Source organism: Rattus norvegicus, chromosome 2, assembly GCF_021556685.1.
Source record: "Rattus norvegicus strain SHRSP/BbbUtx chromosome 2, alternate assembly SHRSP_T2T, whole genome shotgun sequence".
NCBI classification, from domain to species: Eukaryota; Metazoa; Chordata; class Mammalia; order Rodentia; family Muridae; genus Rattus; species Rattus norvegicus.
The window spans coordinates 197,431,932-197,452,017 of record NC_141535.1 but is presented as its reverse complement, the minus strand read 5'-3'; the positions used below and the strand labels follow the sequence as shown (position 1 = coordinate 197,452,017).

General features: G+C 41.1%; 1 protein-coding gene across 3 annotated transcripts in view; it reads left to right on the top strand.

The window, feature by feature from the left end:
• The window catches only part of Ahcyl1 (adenosylhomocysteinase-like 1), a 34,618-nt gene extending 14,862 nt beyond the window's left edge, over nt 1–19,756 (top strand). For 2 of the 3 annotated variants that reach the window (NM_001437918.1, NM_001437919.1), the window contains 16 exon segments: nt 5,120–5,231; nt 7,504–7,647; nt 8,538–8,638; nt 9,096–9,198; nt 10,305–10,399; nt 11,196–11,302; nt 12,131–12,247; nt 12,493–12,556; nt 13,264–13,352; nt 13,719–13,789; nt 14,130–14,224; nt 14,309–14,407; nt 14,970–15,038; nt 15,549–15,627; nt 17,243–17,363; nt 17,771–19,756. In NM_001437918.1, the coding sequence (NP_001424847.1) occupies nt 5,120–5,231; nt 7,504–7,647; nt 8,538–8,638; nt 9,096–9,198; nt 10,305–10,399; nt 11,196–11,302; nt 12,131–12,247; nt 12,493–12,556; nt 13,264–13,352; nt 13,719–13,789; nt 14,130–14,224; nt 14,309–14,407; nt 14,970–15,038; nt 15,549–15,627; nt 17,243–17,363; nt 17,771–17,777 (1,473 nt within the window). In that variant the 3' untranslated portion in view covers nt 17,778–19,756. 3 annotated transcript variants of the gene reach the window in all.
• Nucleotides 19,757–20,086: the final 330 nt, after the last annotated feature.

Here is a 20,086-nt window from a genome sequence, read left to right as displayed (position 1 = left end):
GTCTATGCTCTGAGAAGGCATTGGCTGGTGGTAGAGTCTTAAGGAAATGATCAGCTGGAAGATGTATGAAGAAGGGTTAGAAAAGATGGAGGAGCCTTAGCGTTTTAATATACATCTTAGTAATTGTTGTTGTTAAATTGTCTAGTTTCTGATAGTCTTTTTGGCTCAGTGCTGTTACCTAAGAAATATGCTACCCATAATTTCTAAACTGCAAAATTCTGTGTACAGTATGCTAGAAAAGCAATGGGACAGAATATATATGTTTTTAAATACCTCAGAAAACGAGAAGAGTGATCCTGGGCCGTCAGATAGTCGCAGTAGTTAGAAAGGCTAGTCTTCCATGTGCGTCTAAGGTATGCTTTCTTAATGATTTGTTTTCCTAGTGCTTGCTGTTTACCTTTGAGTCTAGTTCTTCACCCTTAGGAGAAAACCTTCCTGAGGAAATTAAAGGCTATTAGATAGGTATGTGAAATAACAAAGTTAATAAGTTGTCTGACCTAACCTAATTTTTAGAGGACCCACATTAAACAATATCTGGATAAGGCACAGATGAAAGACATCATATCTACTTAACTATTTGAAAAGCTGCTTTAAAATAGCACATTAAAATGGCCTGAAATTTAGATTTTAAAGATACAACAAGTAGACTTCCATGTTTGTGTGTGTGGTTATAGTAGCCAGCATGTTCCTAGTGGAGTAGTGAAAGTTCATGGCAAAGCCATCTGTTACTACTATATGGGGAGCCAGAGCACATACCCAGATTTTAGAGAGCCTTATTTCTTCCAGCATCTTCCGTAGGATGAAGTGGGTACTTAGTGCCAAGCGAATGTGTTGACTAAAGAATATACTACAACATTGACTAGAACAATATAATAAACCGTAGTCTATGGTCCTGATCAGTGTCACTTAACCATAGGGTCATAGTAGTGCTCTGGTAGCTCAGTGTCAATTAACCATAGGGTCATAGTAGTGTTCTGGTAGCTTTTAATTTCCTGTAATTGAAGAGAGAGAAGGGAATTTTGAATTAGGTGTGGGAAGGAGGGAGGGCAGCTAGGGTATTTACTTCTGAGTGTGTAGACCGTACATTTTCAGAAGGAAACTCAACTTTGGGTAGTAAAAATGAGTAAGATCAATTAAACAAGTAATTATAATTATTTTTCTTTTGAAGTTTATAACTTTTTTGGGTTGTCTGTGTTGTCTTTGTCTTAGTAAGTACTATACCATCTTATAGATCACTCCCTATACCCACCATAATGAACCCAAATTATTAGGTTAAGCTTTTCTTAGTGAGCCTCAGTGTTACAGAGAAGTCAGTCTAACCATCATAAGTTGTGCTTTAAAATAGCACACAATACTGATAAGTACTATACTGCTGTTTACTTAAATAGCACACTATACTGATAAGTACTATACTGCTGTATACTGGCCTGAAGATGCAGCAAGTAGACATCTGTTTGGATGTGCTCATAGGAGAATGGTTGATGTTGCCTGTCCTTTCTCAGATATGCTGTTAGTCTGAGAGTGGAGATGAGTGATACTTTGGAAATTTTGTCTACTTTTCCTCCTTTCTTCCCTGAGCTTACTACCTGATGCAAAGCACTCCAGTGAAAACCTTATGGTTGGAGGAAATCGGAGGAAATCATAACAATAAGAAATAATACAAACCATGCTTTTGCAATTGTTTTGGGTTTTCTTTTATCCAAATTACCATATTTTTTCCACTTAACTACTCTGAGTTTAACCCAAACAAAGCTGCTATTAGATCTGGTTTCACTAGAAACTAGAAGTTGGTTTTGGCAGTGGTATCCTTATTTACAGCATAAAGGTGAACAGCATGCAAAGATTCCTTCCACCAAGGGAGAAATAGCTGCTAGCTAGAAAGATCCTGTAGAGTTAGAGTCCTGGAAGAATCTGGCAGACCACTGCACTCTGTAGCAGCTGCTGTGAGACAAGTCTCTGCAGCTTGTAGTCAGGGTAGCAGAGAGGACAAGGACATCAAGCATCTGTGTGCTGCTGTACCACCTTACAGACAGCTACCCGCTGTGCCATCACTTGAGTTAACACTGCCTACTTGAAATGTGAACAGATGATACCCATTATCTGAGAGATGGGTGTTAGGAGCACTGCACAGAGTAGTAAGCTACTTGCCATACACTACTATTTTTAGATGGGAAAGATTTTGCTAAGCTTTAGACCGCTGATAAGCTTTATTAATACAAGGAGAGGTTATGCCTATTAATCTCAGGTTGCCGAAGAAATATTTCTAGCTTGCTACAACTGCTTCTCTGTTTTTTATCTAAAAATCTGCAAGTGTTACTGAAGTTCCTTCCCCCACCTCACCACAACGTGGGTGGTATCTGGAATCATGCCCAGAACCTTTTGGGAAAAAAAAAAAAGATGGAGAGGAGAGGAAATCTTAACAGCCAGAAGAAGGGAGCACTTGGGAACAGGCTGCCTGTGCCAGCAGCAGGGAGCCTAGCCTGGCGGAGGAAGTGCTGCTCTGGAAGCTGTTAAGGCCACAGTGGGCTCTTGACCATACTTTCTTTTCTGCCAAAGTAATTGCATATTAGGTTGAAATTCATTACTTTGGTCATCTCTTCTTGATTTACATCCTGCTGACTGAAGAAGGAGTGAACATGTAATTGGAAATCCTATTTAGAAGGATTTAATTTTTTTGCTTGTTTTTCTTTTTGAAAAGCAGTTATGAATTTGAATTTAAGGTACTTAGAGTTTTAATACTTAAAGTAAAACAAATGTCTTGGGCTTCCTGAAGCTATTTGTTAATCAAATTCTGAAGTGATATATGTGACCCAGCTTGATTGGTGATGGTCACTTATCTTGAAGTTTGACATAATATTGACAGGAAAGGAGTTTTAAAGGATCACTTATTCTGAGATGTTTATTAAATATCTTCCTGTATGTGTGAGGCCTGACTTGCTATGGGGATATGTAGTTCTTTATGCCTTCAGTATCTATTTTCAGACTTAATAAAACAGACTCTCCATTTCTGTGTCAGAGTTGCCTGAAGAAAAAGCTTGCACAGTTAGATGGTGAACCAAGATGAGTTCTAAACACCCAGATTTCTGTCTCTGGTCTGCTGTTTGATTCTGTCCTCTGCATTCATTCTTAGTGGGAACCATGCTAGTTAAAATTTCAAAAGGCAAACCAGTGTCCCCTGGTTTGCTACTCTATGACTGTAGAGTCCTACCAGTTCTGGTTTTCGTTTGTTCATACTAACTGCCTACACCAAAGCTAAAGACTAAAACTGGTTCTTAGACTGCAGTGCTACCCCAGAAGAGAAAGATTGTGCGGCTTTAGCTAATGCAGAGTTTACTTTTAAAAATGTATCATTTTGTGTATGCCTTTCCTGTCTGCATGCATGTGCACAACATGAGTTCAGTTCAGTACCTTCAAATGCCAGGAGTCGGGTCATCTTAGGCTGCAGTCACAGACAGTTGCGATCTGCCATGTGGGTGCTTTGGATAGAATCCAGGTCCTCTGAAAAAGCATCCAGTGCTTTTAACCACTGAACTCTTGCTCCAGTTCCTGGTTTACTCTTTTTAGCTTGAAAGTGTTGATGCTTGTGCCATTTGTATTGCACAGAAAAACTTTTCACCTATGATAGTGTACAGTTCCAGAGATAACTATTTGCTACCAACATCATTTAATAGTTTCTCCATAGGAACCTTTTCAGAGTTCTGAATCTGAATCCGGATTTTCAGTTTATACAAAATTTCAGGAATGTGGGTTTTATCTCAAATAGTATAAAAAGGGGTCATCAAGGGGTTGGGGATTTAGCTCAGTGGTAGAGCGCTTGCCTAGGAAGCGCAAGGCCCTGGGTTCAGTCCCCAGCTCCGAAAAAAAAAAGGGGGGGGGGTCATCAGATTTATGTGAGCATTCAAAAGGAAAGGTTTAAGCCAGTGGTTCTCAACCTGTGCATTGAGACCCATTTGTCAAACTTGTGTCTCCAAAATTACTTACATAACATAATTTCATGCTTGGAGGTCACCACAAATGAGGAACTATATTATAGGGTCAAAAATGTAGGAAGATTCAGTACCACGGTTTAAACCATATAATTCCATATTTTCACATATTACTTTGTTTATAAATAATAATGGTTGCAAACTATTTTCAATTTAATAAAGCCAGTGGTCCAAGCACTGAGGTGTAGATTAGTGGCACATACATTTAGCCCCAACACTCAAGCTAATGGACTGATACAGGAGAAGTGTGAATTCTGAGCCAGCCTGGGTCTCTTAAAAGACCTTGAACTTAAAAATAAAAAAAGTATTCTGCAAATATCTAGTTCTGATTTATTCTACCTACAAAGACCTTTAAAACTTGTCATTATTTTCTCTTCTTTTAAAACTTCTCTTTCATCCGTACACTCTGATATTTTAAATCTTTACTGGCACTACAAAACTCTAGGGACACTACATTGGTTTTATAAACTACAGATGGCATAGCTGGACTGTAAAGTGTTTTGACATTGCTAGATATTCTATTCAAAAGCAAGGCCTCTGCCAAATTCAGGAGAATATGCTACAAGAGCATATACTAGAAGAGAATACAACACCAGATTATGAGATTATATCTGTTTTCTGATAGAATTGAGTGAAAGGATAAAGAGTTTAGTGTTAGTGTGTAAAGTTGTAAAAAGTTATATAAAGGGGAATGGAGAAACTTAAATGAAATGAAGAAAATTTAATAAAATTGGATAGTTACTAAGATAGTAAATGGCCTTTGAGAATTACTCTCTTCCTTCCCTCTGCAGCCTAGGTCTTCCTGAAATAACTGGAAAGGGACAGTAGCTTAAGAGTTCAGAAAGCAGCCTCTCCCCACCCTTCTAATGAGAGTTACCACCATAGTAAGAACCACACAGTAGTGCTGGATTTTGGAAAGTTGGTGTATGGCCTCGGAAAATGAAATGTTTTGGGCCTGTAAGAAGGCTCTGAGGGTGAAGCTGCCTGTCTTCAAGGCTGAGAGCTTCTGTTCTGTCCCCACAGTTTGCCGTCTGACTGTGTGTGCCTTGGTGCATGCACGTGCACATGAACGTGATAAATTAGATCCTACAATCCCCGGTACTAAGGTTTCAGCTTTGACCTCTCTCTTACAGCAAATCCAGTTTGCGGATGACATGCAAGAGTTCACCAAATTCCCTACTAAGACTGGCCGGAGATCCTTGTCTCGCTCCATCTCACAGTCCTCCACAGACAGCTACAGTTCAGGTAGGTGTGACTGCCCTGTGCCCTCTGTCCCTTCTGACTCACTGGTGCTCTCCACTAATACTTAGAATGTGAAGACCATTCCCAACAAGACTTAGAGCTGAGGAAGCTTTCGTTGAGATTTTCTTTCCCAGGCTGTTTTCTGTGTGGTCTGTGACCGTTGCCTAGTTACTGGTACCGGGACGTTCCTATATCACATTTGCAAGGGGGGAGAATCAGTGCTAATTTTGTTTTCAGAACTGGCATTTAAAAAGAAATGTACTTTTAAACATAAGTTATTTGTATAAAATATACCTTTCCACCTGTGTTTTTCTTTTGTTGCTAAGACAGCTTGAATTATGACAACAAAATCTGTATTTTTATCTCCTTTTATTTACAAGATTACTCTTCATGTTGACATGTCTTTTCTTGTTAATTTCTGGAAGGAGAAGGTATAAAGTATTGTAATGTGACTCCAGCTGTTTTCCTACCCTCCTGTCTTAGCCATCTGTACTAAGTCAAGTCTTTGTTCTGGGTTGAATTGTGCCTTTCTCAGCCACAGAGAAGGTATTAGAAAATAACTGGAAAGGCCGTTTAGAGGCCGGGGTGACTCAGTGCATAGGACCTGAGTTCAATCCACATAAAAAGCTTGGTAGGGCGATACATTCTTGTAATCCCAGTACTGGGAAGACAAGCAGATTTCGAGGTTGACTGACTGGCCAGCTGCCTGTCCTAGCCTAATGAGTGAGCGCCAGTTCCCAGTGAGGGACCCTATGGCACCTGAGGTGAACTGAGGTTGACTTCCATATGCATAGACATACATTCACAAAAGCTTCTGAATCATAGAAAACGAACAGAAGAAAACATTTAGAAGCATCTAATATAACTCCTTCATCATTCAACAAAAGAAATAGTTAAAAGATTAAGAGTCCAGATCGCTATTAACGTTAATGAGGATTTGTATGAAAAGCCCTTCATTGTTTCTTACCAGTATTGTTTATATTGTTTTATTAACCTATAGGGCTGGTTGTGAGGTTTAAAGAATGTTAAAAAAAATATCAAATAAAATTGTATCTCTTCTCTGTAACACTGATAACCCAGCCAATACAGGCAGGGTGGCAAACAAGAACAGACGTAGGTATGCAGGGTAGGCTGAAATAAATGGTTGTATGGATTCTGTGGGGCTGAAGCATGCAAGAAACAATCCCAAACAGGATGCCTATCAAAAATGAAGAGATATCGGAAGTGACAGCTAGATTAGTGTGAGAGGAGCAGAGCACTTAGAGGTAAACAGAAAGGGGAGTTTCATATGGGAAGATTGAGTTCTGGAAGGAGAACAGATGGAGGAAGTGAAGTTCTCAAAGGTCCCCATGGCCATCTTATAGAAACCCATTAAAATGTATAAGCCTAGAATAGAGCTGAATGGATAGAGTGGAGAAGATGACCTTTCCTAGTGTTTGTGTTAATTGCACTCTGTCCTTGGGCAGACATATCTGTGGGAGTCAATAAGAGAACCTAGTGCAGTGACCAGGGAATATCCAGTTCAGAGAGGAAAAAGAGACTGGAAAAGTAACTAGTGACTATAGATCCCATTGCATGTCCATCTGAAGAATGGACTTAAATTTTATGTGAAGTTTTTATCTCAGATTTATCGTCTTGACTGATTTTTTTTCCCCATAGCTGTGAGAAAGATCTGCTTGTTTTCTGTCCTTTTCTGTATTCTTTGAGCACAACCTGGTATAAAATCCCTTAGGAATTGTTTTTATCCATATTAGTGGTTCTCAGAAGCAGTACCTGGGAACTTGTTGAAAATGCCACCTTGGATACCTCCTGAGGCCTGCCAAATGTGAACTTTGGCCAGGGACCTAGCAATCTGTACTTTAACAAGCAGATCATTCTGATAGATGTATACATTGAGAACCAGTGATCTATAGAAGTGGCATTCCTTATCACTGTTACTCCATTCTTACAGAGTCTGGTTACAGTCCAGAGGAGCCAAGTAACTATTATGGAGGGTCACCACGGGTGGGACAGTATTAGGCTCCATAGTTCTCTGTCACACACACTGGTGGCAAAGTATCATTAGGGTGAGTGAAAGAGCTTACTTTGGTGCTGAGAAATAGTTTCACTCACACCAGCTGTTAGAGCCTGGAGGAGCAGAACCGAGGACTGATGACGTAAAAGCGACCTGCAATTAAAAGTGTTAGCTTCACTTAAATAACAGTCTCATGGGGACTGCACTCAATGGAGTTGGGCCAATGAGGTTTTCCTCTCCCTGTTTCTTTGCTGTCTCTAGCTGCATCCTATACAGATAGCTCTGATGATGAGGTTTCCCCCCGAGAGAAGCAGCAAACCAACTCAAAGGGCAGCAGCAATTTCTGTGTGAAGAACATCAAGCAGGCAGAGTTTGGACGCCGGGAGATTGAGATTGCAGAGCAAGGTAAAGGAGGGAAGAGCGGAGGGCCAGAGCACCCTTTGCACTGCTTACCAAGGCCTGGGCAATTAAGTGTCCTGGGAAGGTTCTCACACTCTGGATAAACTCTATATGGAAACTGATAGGATTTCTGTGTATGTTTTCTTTTCTTTTTTTATTCCCTGCTCCCAGTATATGGTAATTACAGAGTGGTTTCTGTTCTCATCATGACATCATACTCACAGGTCTACAGTGCATAGTCAGCAAGTGTTGGATCATAACATAGTAATTAGTAGTGTGGGATATTTTTGTAGCTGCCAATACCAGAGACCCAAGTTTTCCAGAAGCAGCTGATGTGATAGGTTTCTAACCTCAGGTTGTAATAGCCTGGGGTCTCATTAAGTCCTAGACACCGTCCCCAGGAATGGAGTACAGGTGACTGACAGGCAACTGCTTCTTAGTTTCTCTCTTCCTCTACTAGTCCAGGGTCTCTGCTCTTCTGTCTTTTGGGGTTTTTTTGTTTTTTTTTTTTTTTTTTTTCATGTTGAAGGTGTGTTTCATACTCCAAGCTTGACAGGCTCAGGTAAGATAACAGAAAAATAGAAACATCTTTCACTGTCATTCCTCCTGATCTGATAAAGACATACGGAACTCTGTCCACTTCAACAAGTTTTGAAACTTTAATTCATTCTCTGCTCATATATTCTGTATATATAAAGCAGAAGCAAGACCGGCCTGTGCTTACACCATAACTTCCAGTTACTTCATTGGTGAAACTTGTAGTCATGAGGGAAATGCATTTGGCATGTTCTACCCCATCTCACCATGGGTCAGCAGACCTGACCCTACTTGTGGCTGGGCAGGAGCGAATGGTGTTGGTAGTGTGGACCTGGCTCAGATCCTCTGTTCTTCCACAGACATGTCTGCTCTGATTTCACTCAGGAAACGTGCTCAGGGAGAGAAGCCTTTGGCTGGTGCTAAAATAGTGGGCTGTACACACATCACAGCCCAGACAGCGGTGAGTTTTTTGGAAGAAAACAGAGGGACTTCTGATATAAGGGGAAGAAAAAAATGTTTTATTAAAAATAAATATGCCATCCCAGGTGGTGGTGGCAAAGAAGCAAACGGATCTCAGTGAGTTCCAACCTGGTCTACAGAGTGAGTTCAAGTATAGCCAGGGCTACATAGAGAAACCCTGTCTTGAAAAACCATAGACAGATAGAACCAACATGCCTTTCCTTCCTACCTAGCTGACTTAGGAGGATGTAAAATGATTGTTATAAAAACGTTTGAGACTTGTAGGAACATGTCTTACAGGCATAGTTAAGTAACTGCCACACAATAGACTTGTACCTTTATGTACTTCTCCAGTGCAGGGTCAGCTCTGATGTTACAGATACTGTCCTCTTGTAATATTTGTCCCTTGGTCCTGAGTAGCCCCACTTTTCCTCACACATCTTTCTGTACATCCATAGGTATTGATTGAGACACTTTGTGCCCTGGGGGCTCAGTGCCGCTGGTCTGCCTGCAACATCTATTCAACTCAGAATGAGGTAGCTGCAGCACTGGCTGAGGCTGGTAAGTTCCATTTTACCAACTTTACAACAAAATTGTCATTATACCATATATACACACACACACACACACACACACACACACACACACATACATATATATATACTATAAATTTGGGCAGTCTTAAAACAACAGAGCCTGAATATCAAGCTTAGTGCTGAAGTATTTCCCTGGTATGCAGCGCAGCAGTGAATTTGATCCCTATTGTCATGGCGGGGGGTGAAGAGAACAGGAAAAGTTCTACTAAAGCCAAGGTACACTTTAAAACAGAAACAAAATCAAACAGCACCTAAGGAAATACTCGATTCTAGTGTTGAGTGGATGAAGGAGGAATAGTAAATGTGAGCTCAGCGGTCTCTTCTCCCCAAAAGTTTTACCAACTTTGACAGAACACTGTGAGTGGTCTCTTTTATATTGATGGTTAATGGTTTATTTGGTGTTTTGTAGTATACTAAAACATATGTGCTATATAAGTTTTAATTAAAATTAATTTTTATTGTCAAAATGTTCAAATATACATCACCTTGAAGTCGGTCTGAGGACCTTCCACCTTCTAGGATTTTCTAATAATTGTTTGTTGTAGAAGATTTAAGAAATTTTTTTTTAAAAAATTGACAAACTTTTCTTTATACATTGCGTTGGTAAAACAAACCTTAGTAGGTACACATTTTTTATAACCAAAACATTACATTTTCAGAAGTAATTTCTCATATCACTGACAGGTGACTGCATCATTCATTCATAGGCCACATGGTTTTACTTCATTTTCCTAGAATTGCATATTTAAATTATTCTGAGGCATCTGTTGCTGTTCAGTGCTCTTGAAGCAGCTTTGTTTTGCACACTTCACTTTGCCTCCTTAAGATGCAGTATAAAGAGTAAAATTGACCTAAAGACAATAATATTTTATGACTCCAAAATATTTTTAAAACAGAAATCTCTTAATTTCTTAAGTAGAGTAATTTCTGAACTAAAAAGTACCATTTTGACTTTTTAAGTTTTCCCTCTCTGAATTTTTCTTTTCCCTTTCATTCTTCATGTGGATCTCAGAGCTGGTATTGATGTGCACATCAGAAGCAGCATTAACTAATTTATTTCTGTCTCCATAGGAGTTGCAGTGTTTGCTTGGAAGGGCGAGTCAGAAGATGATTTCTGGTGGTGCATTGACCGCTGTGTCAACATGGATGGGTGGCAGGCTAACATGGTAATCATTCATGTCCACCCCATATTTTTTACTATGGATTTATTTCCTTTTCTCCTTTAAAGCATGGTTCCCTAAATATATTTTTGTGTGTTTGGTCTTATTTACTGACTATATTGCTAAAGTGTTCATAACACAATACCTACTCGGTATGGATCTAAGATGCACAAGTCCCTGCGTTCAATCTCCAGCACCAAAGAGAAAGAAAGGAAGGAAGGAAGGAAGGAAGGAAATGGAAAAAAGCTCTGCGAAGTGAATAGAAAGGTGGGGGAAGGGTAAGCTGAGGTGGACACAGGGCTCAAACACAGCAGAATAAACAGAAGGAAATGATGTGGTTGGTCCCTCTTTGGAGTAGGAGTCTTATTTCTTTCCTTCCTGCTCCACTTCTCCTTTTGCATTCAAAGGAGCTGTATATGTCAGCTAGACTGAAAATGAGCCCATGATTTGTAACACTTATTTACTGTAGCTGAGCATGGCGCTTGCCTGTATTCCCAGCATTTGAGAGGCTGAAGCAGGAATCCTCGAGCTCAGGAATTTTAGAGTAGCCTGAGCAACAAGCAAGATCCAGTCTCAAAAGAGAACTTTCCGTTGTAGCCTAGAACTCATTGAGGAATTCTCTTAATCACTTTACACCAACAGATTTAACTATATTTCCACTGTCTAAGCCTATTCTGCTGAGCGTTAAGACGTGCTCTTCCAAAATATCCAGGGCTCTCTCACTAGTGTAGAAAATGGGCTCAAAGTTCCCCCTAGCTCTAGCAGCCTGAATGCCCATAGAAGTCTTCTGGCTGTTCTGTAGATCCTGGATGATGGGGGAGACTTAACCCACTGGGTTTATAAGAAGTATCCAAACGTGTTTAAGAAGATCCGAGGCATTGTGGAAGAGAGCGTGACTGGTGTTCACAGGTAACAGATTCTGGAGTAGCTGCCCCTTGTGTCCTTGCCTCATCAAATTCTTCTGGTCTCTCCTAGACTTTAGGGCTGTGTTTCAGACTTTAAATAACTAAGTGGGAGTGTCTTCATTAGATAAAACTGAGTTTTTACTTTTGCAAAATCAAAATGACCATAGAAGGAATTTTGAAGGAAGTTTTTCAAATTCTAATTCACATGCTTTTATCTCTCCCATTTACTCCACTGAGTAATTAACAATTATTTGGGAGTAGGGGCGTAGGGAGGAGTGTGTCTTGTAAAACTTGTGCTCAATGTTGTATTATAATTTTTATATTTTAAATATGGAAGGAAAAGTATTTTTTAAAAAAAAAAAAGCTATATGTGATGCAACAAAAAGTAAAACTGGAGATATACTCTTGGCTTGGTGGAAATAACTAAATGGTATCTAGGAGCACTGCTCTACCGGGGCACAGTGTACGTGATTGCTCTCACAGACACAGTGAATCACATCAAAACACTTGTCATCTTTGTTGACCTGAAGTAAACAGGAGTACTGAAAGTTAGAACAATGCTGGCCTAAGGTTATAATGTTCCATTTGTGGAAGAGCAGTAAATTACTTCAACTGAAAATTTTTTACTTTTCTTCCCCAAAAGTAAAGGATAAAGGTAGAAGGAAATGAGTTGAGGAGAGATGACAAGAAAATAGTCGTGTTTCCAAAGAATTTCTGGGCATAAATAAGAATAAGGAGGGCAGCATGACTTGAAGAGACAGAAGCAGACTGCTGTTTACTGTTTGTCACTAACTGGTTGTGTGTTTGTTTTGTGGCTTCTTCTCCCTTTTAGGCTGTATCAGCTCTCCAAAGCTGGGAAGCTCTGTGTTCCAGCCATGAATGTCAATGATTCTGTTACCAAACAGAAGTTTGATAACTTGTACTGCTGCCGAGAATCCATTTTGGATGGGTATGTTGAAATGTATACATTCAGACTTGCAGGGATTGGTGGTATTTGTTTGACATGTTAGTCTGATACCTGTAGCTTGCCCCTGTAGTCTCCCACCTTTACATGTAACTAAAGGGGCCCACTTCACACTGATCTCAGCCAGCTTTCAAATGAATTTCTCCTGGGCGTTGCCCTACACTTGAGTTTGGTACAAAGGGACCAAGTTGTAAATGATGTTTGAGATGAGTCCTTGTCTGTTTCCACAGCCTGAAGAGGACCACAGATGTGATGTTTGGTGGGAAACAGGTGGTGGTGTGTGGCTATGGTGAGGTAAATAGTTGGGCCCCCGTGTCTCTGTCTATTCTTATTAGAAGGGCTTTAGAGAAACACTGGAGGAAGGAGACAATCTACAAACACTGACACATGGTTTTCCATACTGTGCTTGAAAATAGTGGCAGAAGTCCTTCTTTTCATATTCATGAATTAAAGGCAGAGTGTATTGAACTTCCATATTTTAGCACTTTATCTTATTGATTAATGTCAACATTACTGTCTCCCACTTATAACCTTTTATGAAATAAAATTCAAGCGGATAAGTAGCATTTTTATCCCCATCTTATGACTTGCATTATAATGGAGAAACCGAAGTGGCATTATAGTTGAATGTCTCTAAAGTGGACTAGGTCCTAGGAAGTTTCATCGTCTTCAGCAGTGGTTCACTGAAGTTCTTGGGCTGCTGGGTATTGAGTAGACACATTGGAAGAGAGTTTTACCAGGTTTTTATGGAGTAAATCAGTTGTTCTTGTTTGGTCTTATTTTCATATTTGCCCAACTCTTGCTGTGACTTGTCTGCTAAATTATCTCTAATTGAGGTTTACAGCCTAGATTGGGTTTCTTTCTGCTCCAGCTGGGGTTGGAATGTTCACTGGATGATGACTGATTTAAAGAAGACTAATTCCTATCTCCTCAAAAGCTTGTCTGCCCTGGTGATCATGTCTTACTAGACCTGGCAACTTGGGCTTTCCTATATTCTGCAGGTAGGAAAGGGCTGCTGTGCTGCTCTCAAGGCCCTTGGAGCAATTGTCTACATCACAGAAATTGACCCCATCTGTGCTCTGCAGGCCTGGTAAGGGTGGGGTGCTGTAACACTGTCAGGTTTGCTGTTCGTGTTTTGTATTTCTGCAAGCTGGTGATTCATTTACTTCACTGTTTTCGTAGAAATCTCCCAGGGAAAGAGAGTAAGATGCTTTGTTCCCTTCACTCTAAGCCTTTTATGGGGCCTCTTGGCATTTTCTCCTGTGTAGACTCTGGGGCTCCACAGCAGCCAGTCTGTAGCTCCCTGTAGCTCATCATTTGCCATTGCTGGGATGGAACATTGGCTTTTACTTCAGAAGGGGATTTTGTTGTCTAATTTTGTGGCCATTTCAGAACATTTTGTCAACATGAGACACACGTGTGCTTTGCTTTATTGTGTTGCTGTCTTTTCTTCCAGCATGGATGGGTTCCGGGTGGTGAAGCTGAATGAAGTCATCCGGCAGGTGGACGTTGTAATAACTTGCACAGGTGAGTATCGGTGCCTTGGTGCATGGAGAGCAGTGCTAACTCTCAGGCTAAATCTCAAAAGTGACCCAGAAGGTAAGACCTGTGCTCAGTGTGAAGTGTCAGAGTGAGTTCTCAGAACTTTTAGCATTTTCCAAAGGCGCTTTTTTACCATGGCGATTTTTTTCAGATTACTTGGTCTTAAAGCCAAATAATTGAGCTCAAGCATTTTGTGTGCACATCTCTCTCAAAATGTGCACAAGCTCCTTAGTGGTTAGCAGACACCTCCCAGGCTCCAGCTGGAAACAGTTGGCATTCTTGTTGCCCAGCTTCTCCTTCTTCAGCCACTCTTCTTTACTTTTAGGAAATAAGAATGTAGTGACCCGGGAGCACTTGGACCGAATGAAAAATAGTTGCATTGTATGTAATATGGGCCATTCCAACACAGAAATTGATGTGGTAAGGTTTCTCTCCATTACAGTTAGGCCTTCCTCTGCATTTATTTCACTCAAGCCACAACCAGCTGTCTGTTCTTCCTTCCAGACCAGCCTCCGCACTCCAGAGCTAACATGGGAGCGCGTACGTTCTCAGGTGGACCATGTCATCTGGCCTGATGGCAAGCGGGTCGTCCTTCTAGCAGAGGTAACGCACACCTCCGACTGCAGGCCTCTATGCTAGGGCACAGAAGAAGGGCAGGGGAGCTGTGGAAACACTAGGTCTGTGTTCCAGTGAGTTCTGTCTTGGGATAAAGATGTATTTTCCTGGGCTGGAGAGATGGCTCATCAGTTAAGAGCACCCGACTGCTCTTCCAGAGGTCATGAGTTCAATTCCCAGCAACCACATGGTGGCTCACAACCATCTGTAAAGAGATCCGATGCCCTCTTCTGGTGTATCTGAAGACAGCTACAGTGTACTTATATATAATAAATAAATAAATAAATCTTTAAAAAAAAAAAAAAAGATGTATTTTCCTAATTGTCTGTCCCCTAAAAGAGAAGCACACCAAGAAAACTCCTTTTTGCTAAGTACATGTGGTGTTTCCAGCCCTCAGCCAATTTACTTATTTGTAAAGAGGGTAAAGCCCAGAGCCCTGATCTGAGTGGAGTGCAGAGAGGTGTAGAGTATTCCCTGTCTGCTTGACGTTGGTGCCATTAGAACCTAGGAAAAGGCAGCGAGCGGCTCATCCTGTCTTTCCTCTTCCCAGGGTCGTTTACTCAATTTGAGCTGCTCCACAGTTCCTACCTTTGTCCTTTCCATCACGGCTACAACACAGGTATGTGGCAAGATGGCTGGTTTTCCTCCACTGAAATGGGAGCTGCGGACATGGACAGATAAGGGCCCTGATGAGTGTCCTAAATGTTCTTACTGACCTATTACCCGTTCCATGCCTTAAGTTGTTGAAGGTCACAGTTTTCCTTTGAGGAGGTATTTGTGATTGTGTCTGAATCGCTGCTCAGCTGAAATTATAGTGTTCCAGCCTAGTTATATTTAGTTTGTTCTTTTGTTAGAAACTAAACAGAAACATCACTTTTTCTCATATCAGCCAGCCTTTATCTCAGGGCAGACCAATCACTGTCATGCTTATCCTAAAGTGCTTTTTTTTTTTTTTTTCTTTTTTCTTTTTTTCGGAGCTGGGGACCGAACCCAGGGCCTTGCGTTTGCTAGGCGAGTGCTCTACCACTGAGCTAAGTCCCCAACCCCCCTAAAGTGCTTTTAAACCTAGTTTTATTTTATGTCCTTGTCTAAGAAGTGCTTTGTTCTCCTGCCCTCTGTCCCACCTTAGGCTTTGGCACTGATAGAACTTTATAATGCACCAGAAGGACGCTACAAACAGGATGTGTACTTGCTTCCTAAGAAAATGGGTGAGTGAAAGCTGAAGCTAGCGCTGACCGCAGTTGGCTGCATGGTTTTATAAAATGGCTTCCCTAGAGCACTAGCTGTCGAGTCAGGGTTCTGATTGTTCTCCTAGTGCCTGGCCTCAGGGGACATTCTATTAGCGATGTGAGCCTCCATTTTTGTGAGAAGTAAGGTAAGAATAGTACTGTGTAGTTTACAGGATTGTAGTAAGAATCCAAGCTAAATACGGATGATGTTCTTGTTCTCAAGTACCCTTCCAAAGCTCACCAGGCTTCCCAGGGCAACTAACTATAGCTTAGACCAAAGTGAGAGAAACAGAAACAAGGCGTATTATCCATCTGTTGTCTTGATTGGCAAACCTCCTCTAACCCAACCTATGCGCCTCATGACCACTTACACTTTGCTCATGTGGCATAAACTCTGTCTTGTCCTTTGCTTTTCTCTATACTGACACCCGCCCGCCCCATACTTACAGCCAGCCTACATGTCTGACTTTACACTTAAAAAACTTGCATATTGGGGAGATGCTAGTGGTTAAGAACACTTGCTACTTTTGCAGAAGACCCAGGCTCAGGTCCCAGCACCCATTTAATGTCTCACAACTATTTTGTGCTGGGTAAGAGACTCAGTGCCTTCTTCTGGGTTCAATGAGCAGCAGGCACAGATGTGGTCCAAATATATACATACAGGAAAACATGCATACACATAAATTTTTCTTAACTTATTTTATATTGCTTTTGGATATTCTGTTGTTGTTGTTGTTGTTGTTGTTGTATATTTTTTATGTGTATGGGTGTTTTGGCTACATGTATATGTGACCACAGGCATGCCTGTTGCCTGTCAAAGCCAGAAGAGGGTATCAAATACCTGGAACTGGATTTATAGATGGTTTAAGCTGACATACGGGTCCTGGAAATCAAACCCAGGTCTTCTAAAAGAACAGCTGCTGAATTATGTCTCTACTGTGTAGTGTTTGTTGTTGCTGTTGTTGTTTTAAGAAATCATATTCAGGGGGCTGGGGATTTAGCTCAGTGGTAGAGCACTTACCTAGGAAGCGCAAGGCCCTGGGTTCGGTCCCCAGCTCCGAAAAAAAGAACCAAAAAAAAAAAAAGAAATCATATTCATAAAAGTTAGGGAACGATACTTAATATGTGCCTTAGAAATCTTATCAGTCTAAATATGTGGCTATAGGGAGCCTGTCTTAAATAAATGTCAGTGACAGGAGGCTCTTTTAAGTGTGTTAGATTCATCTTTATGGTTCATGATTTGATGATGGTTTAATATAGTTAAGGAGGCTGCCACAGGAAGCTGGGTGTAGTGTGTGACATGGTACCTACTCAAGTGACGCCAAACTCTGAGGAGGAAGTACAAGGCACCCATTCGCCAATCGGGTGCATGACCATCTGCTTGCCCAGTATATGTGCTTGAAAGACATCATTTCCTATATATACAGCTTGGAAAGCTTTCTTAATTAAACACATATTTCAAGTTGTGGATTCGTTCAGGGTTGTTCCACTGCTCTTCCTGAGTAGTTTTAAGAAATGAAAATAGGAGGGAGGCTGTGCCCTAACGGCCTGTCTGACAAGAAGCCTCCTGCCCTTACTGCTCTTCTCTTCCCAGATGAGTATGTTGCCAGCTTGCACCTGCCATCCTTTGATGCCCACCTCACAGAGCTGACAGATGACCAAGCAAAATATCTGGGACTCAACAAAAATGGGCCATTCAAACCTAATTATTACAGGTAACTTGGAAGAAAGCAATGAAAAGTTCTTCCCCAATATTAGACCAGCCAGTCTAGTCTAGCCAGGTTTCTTCAGTAAAGATACGTGTCATGTGTGATACCTAAGAGTATAAGGCCACCACTGCAGGTTAGCAGGCAATGACTGGGTTATTCAGGATTGAGTGCTTGCCTAGTATAGTGAGGTTCAGTCCCCACCTCTACAGAAAACCAAATTAGCAAGGTAGTCAGAGAAAATGTGAATCCACCAATAAATGTAAGGAGCTAAGTGTCTTAAGGTCTTAGAAGGTGAGCCTCACCTCAGGAGGAACCCACGCAGGAATGCCCCCAGTTTGGGCTGGGAGGAAGCTTGGGAAGATGCTGTGTTGATCTCAGAAAGTACGTTAACAGGCCCATCTCTCTCTTTTCAGATACTAATGGACGTATTACAATGACCAGTCCACACGAACCACGCAACTCTAATAGAGTATTTTTTAAGATAACTTTTATTTTCTTCTTATTACTTTCCTTTTGATTTTTTTTTCTATAATTTCATTTTTTTTTCTCATCTCATCATTTGAGTTTTGCAGACCACACAGGAACTTGCTCCATGGCTGTTTAGGTGAAACTGAGGTCAAAGGTTTCTCACCTTTAGTCACTAAAAGGGGTTAATTCTGCAGCCCAGAAAGTCAATTCTTTAACCATTTCTGGGGACTTTGATCGCATTTAGTTACCATATTAACAGAAAATGCTAAGGCATCTTCTGTGTGGAACAATCTACAGTGTCTAAATTGCCTTAAAAGAGACTGTTCTAGCTGCTGGAATTAGTGCTCTTTACTTCTTCAGAGGAGCCAGGATGGCTCCAGCCAGGTAGGTTAGACGTAGGTGGTGCATGTCAACTTCCCGTAGACAGACGCTCTAAGCCGTTTCCTGTCTAAGATGGCGTGTCTGCAGAGATGTGTGCTGTTAAACTCCGTAGGCTCACTCGGATTTGTAGTTCAGCCCTTCCACCAGTCTCTCTCATTGTTCTAGTTTTAACTAAACTGCATTCTATCAAGTTGAATTTTGTCCCTTAGCATTTATTTGTTTTGTTTCTTTTAATTAAGGAAAAATTTTAGTGTTAATCCTGAGGAACAGCTCAGGTGGTTAGTTACCAATATCTCTTTTGAACCTTTGAAGCAAAGTGTCAAGAGTTGAGGCTAGAAAAATGCTAGCCTCAGACTCTGATGTTTCCAGCTCATAGTTTATAGTGTCAGTGAACTGGAGCCATAAGCAAAACTTCTCAGCTCTGCCTCACGCAGCTTATGCTGACGGCCGATTTCTTGAGCCATTACTCAGTATAAAACACTGAGCCCTGTCCTTAGGGTTTATCCTTTCAGAGCAAACCTGTGGGCAGCTGTGCTTCTGCAACCTAAACTGTTTGAAGGGAAGTTTGCATAGATGGAAGAAAGAATGACAAATTGGGCCAAGGTGAAACAAATATAACTGTATAATCTGTTCAGAGCTGGAGACCTTGTCTGCTGTTAGTTTTATAGACATGGTGCCACTTTTGATTGACACTTGCCACAAAAATAGAAAATAAAAATTGTAAACTGAGATCTTAAAGACTTGGTGGAGAAAGTACATCCTGATTCATGCTCTAAGAGAATTCCAAGAGACCCTCTAAAATCAGAGAGACTTATTCCCAGGCCACGCACCCGCTTGCCAGCATCTCTGCATGGTCAAACGAGCTTCAAGCTCAAGCTTTAGGTATATAATTATCCGGGATTTTAAGTCCTCAGCGTGTTCTAGCTTGTGATCCTTCAAAGATGGGTTATGTGTTAATGATAGGTACTGGAAATGTTTACTTCTCTCTTTCACTGATCAGAGAAACAGGCATTAAAAACAGAAATACAAGAAAGGAAAGCTTTTACCCTGCACCTTCCTTGCAGGGAACAATTATCTTGCCAAAACTTTTTTCCCTTTCATCTCCCATTTCTCTGTACCCAGCCCCTTCCTGCTCCTTTCCAATGTGATCATGCTTTCTTCTCTATAGATACTAACATTTGAAGACCCCTTTCCTAAGGCACTTAACCATCCAATCAGAACACCACAGTCAGTAGGGCCTTATCTTGGCTAACAGCAGTGTATTCATCTGGTCAGCTCTACTGGAGGGAAGGGGCCAAGTTCCTGCTGCCCTCTAATCTGCCCTCTGGTCCTATCTATTACTGTGTCCATAGGAATAATAGGTAAGGGCTAGTCTCTGTCAAGCCATGTAACAAAGGACACTGGAAAATGTCTGGCATCAGAGGGAACATTTGGAGACCAACTTGGGAGGAAAATATTCATTTTGTATTGAATGATTTTTAATGAATGCAATATTAATCCTTGCAGATGAGCAATAATCATTAAAGTCAATTAAAAGTGATAAGACATAATGGTAGTCCTGTGTCTTTTTTTGGTTAAATAGCAAAACTTCATTAGACTGTTTCCTAGGTTGAGATAAGCCATTTGAAGACAAGGTCTGTCTTATGTAAGCTGGCCTCAGACTTCTTGGATCAAGTCATCCTGACTCAATCTTCCCAGTAGCTGGGACTATAGCATTACACCAGTGCACCCAACTATCATTAATGTCTCGAGTTGCAATCTGTGTGTAGGTCACTGTTGAGTGGCACTGGAGCCTTTAGGAGATAGGACCTAATGAGAGGTGCTTAGGTCACTGGAAGTGTGACCTTGAAAGGAATGGTATGCCATCGCCCACTGTTGTT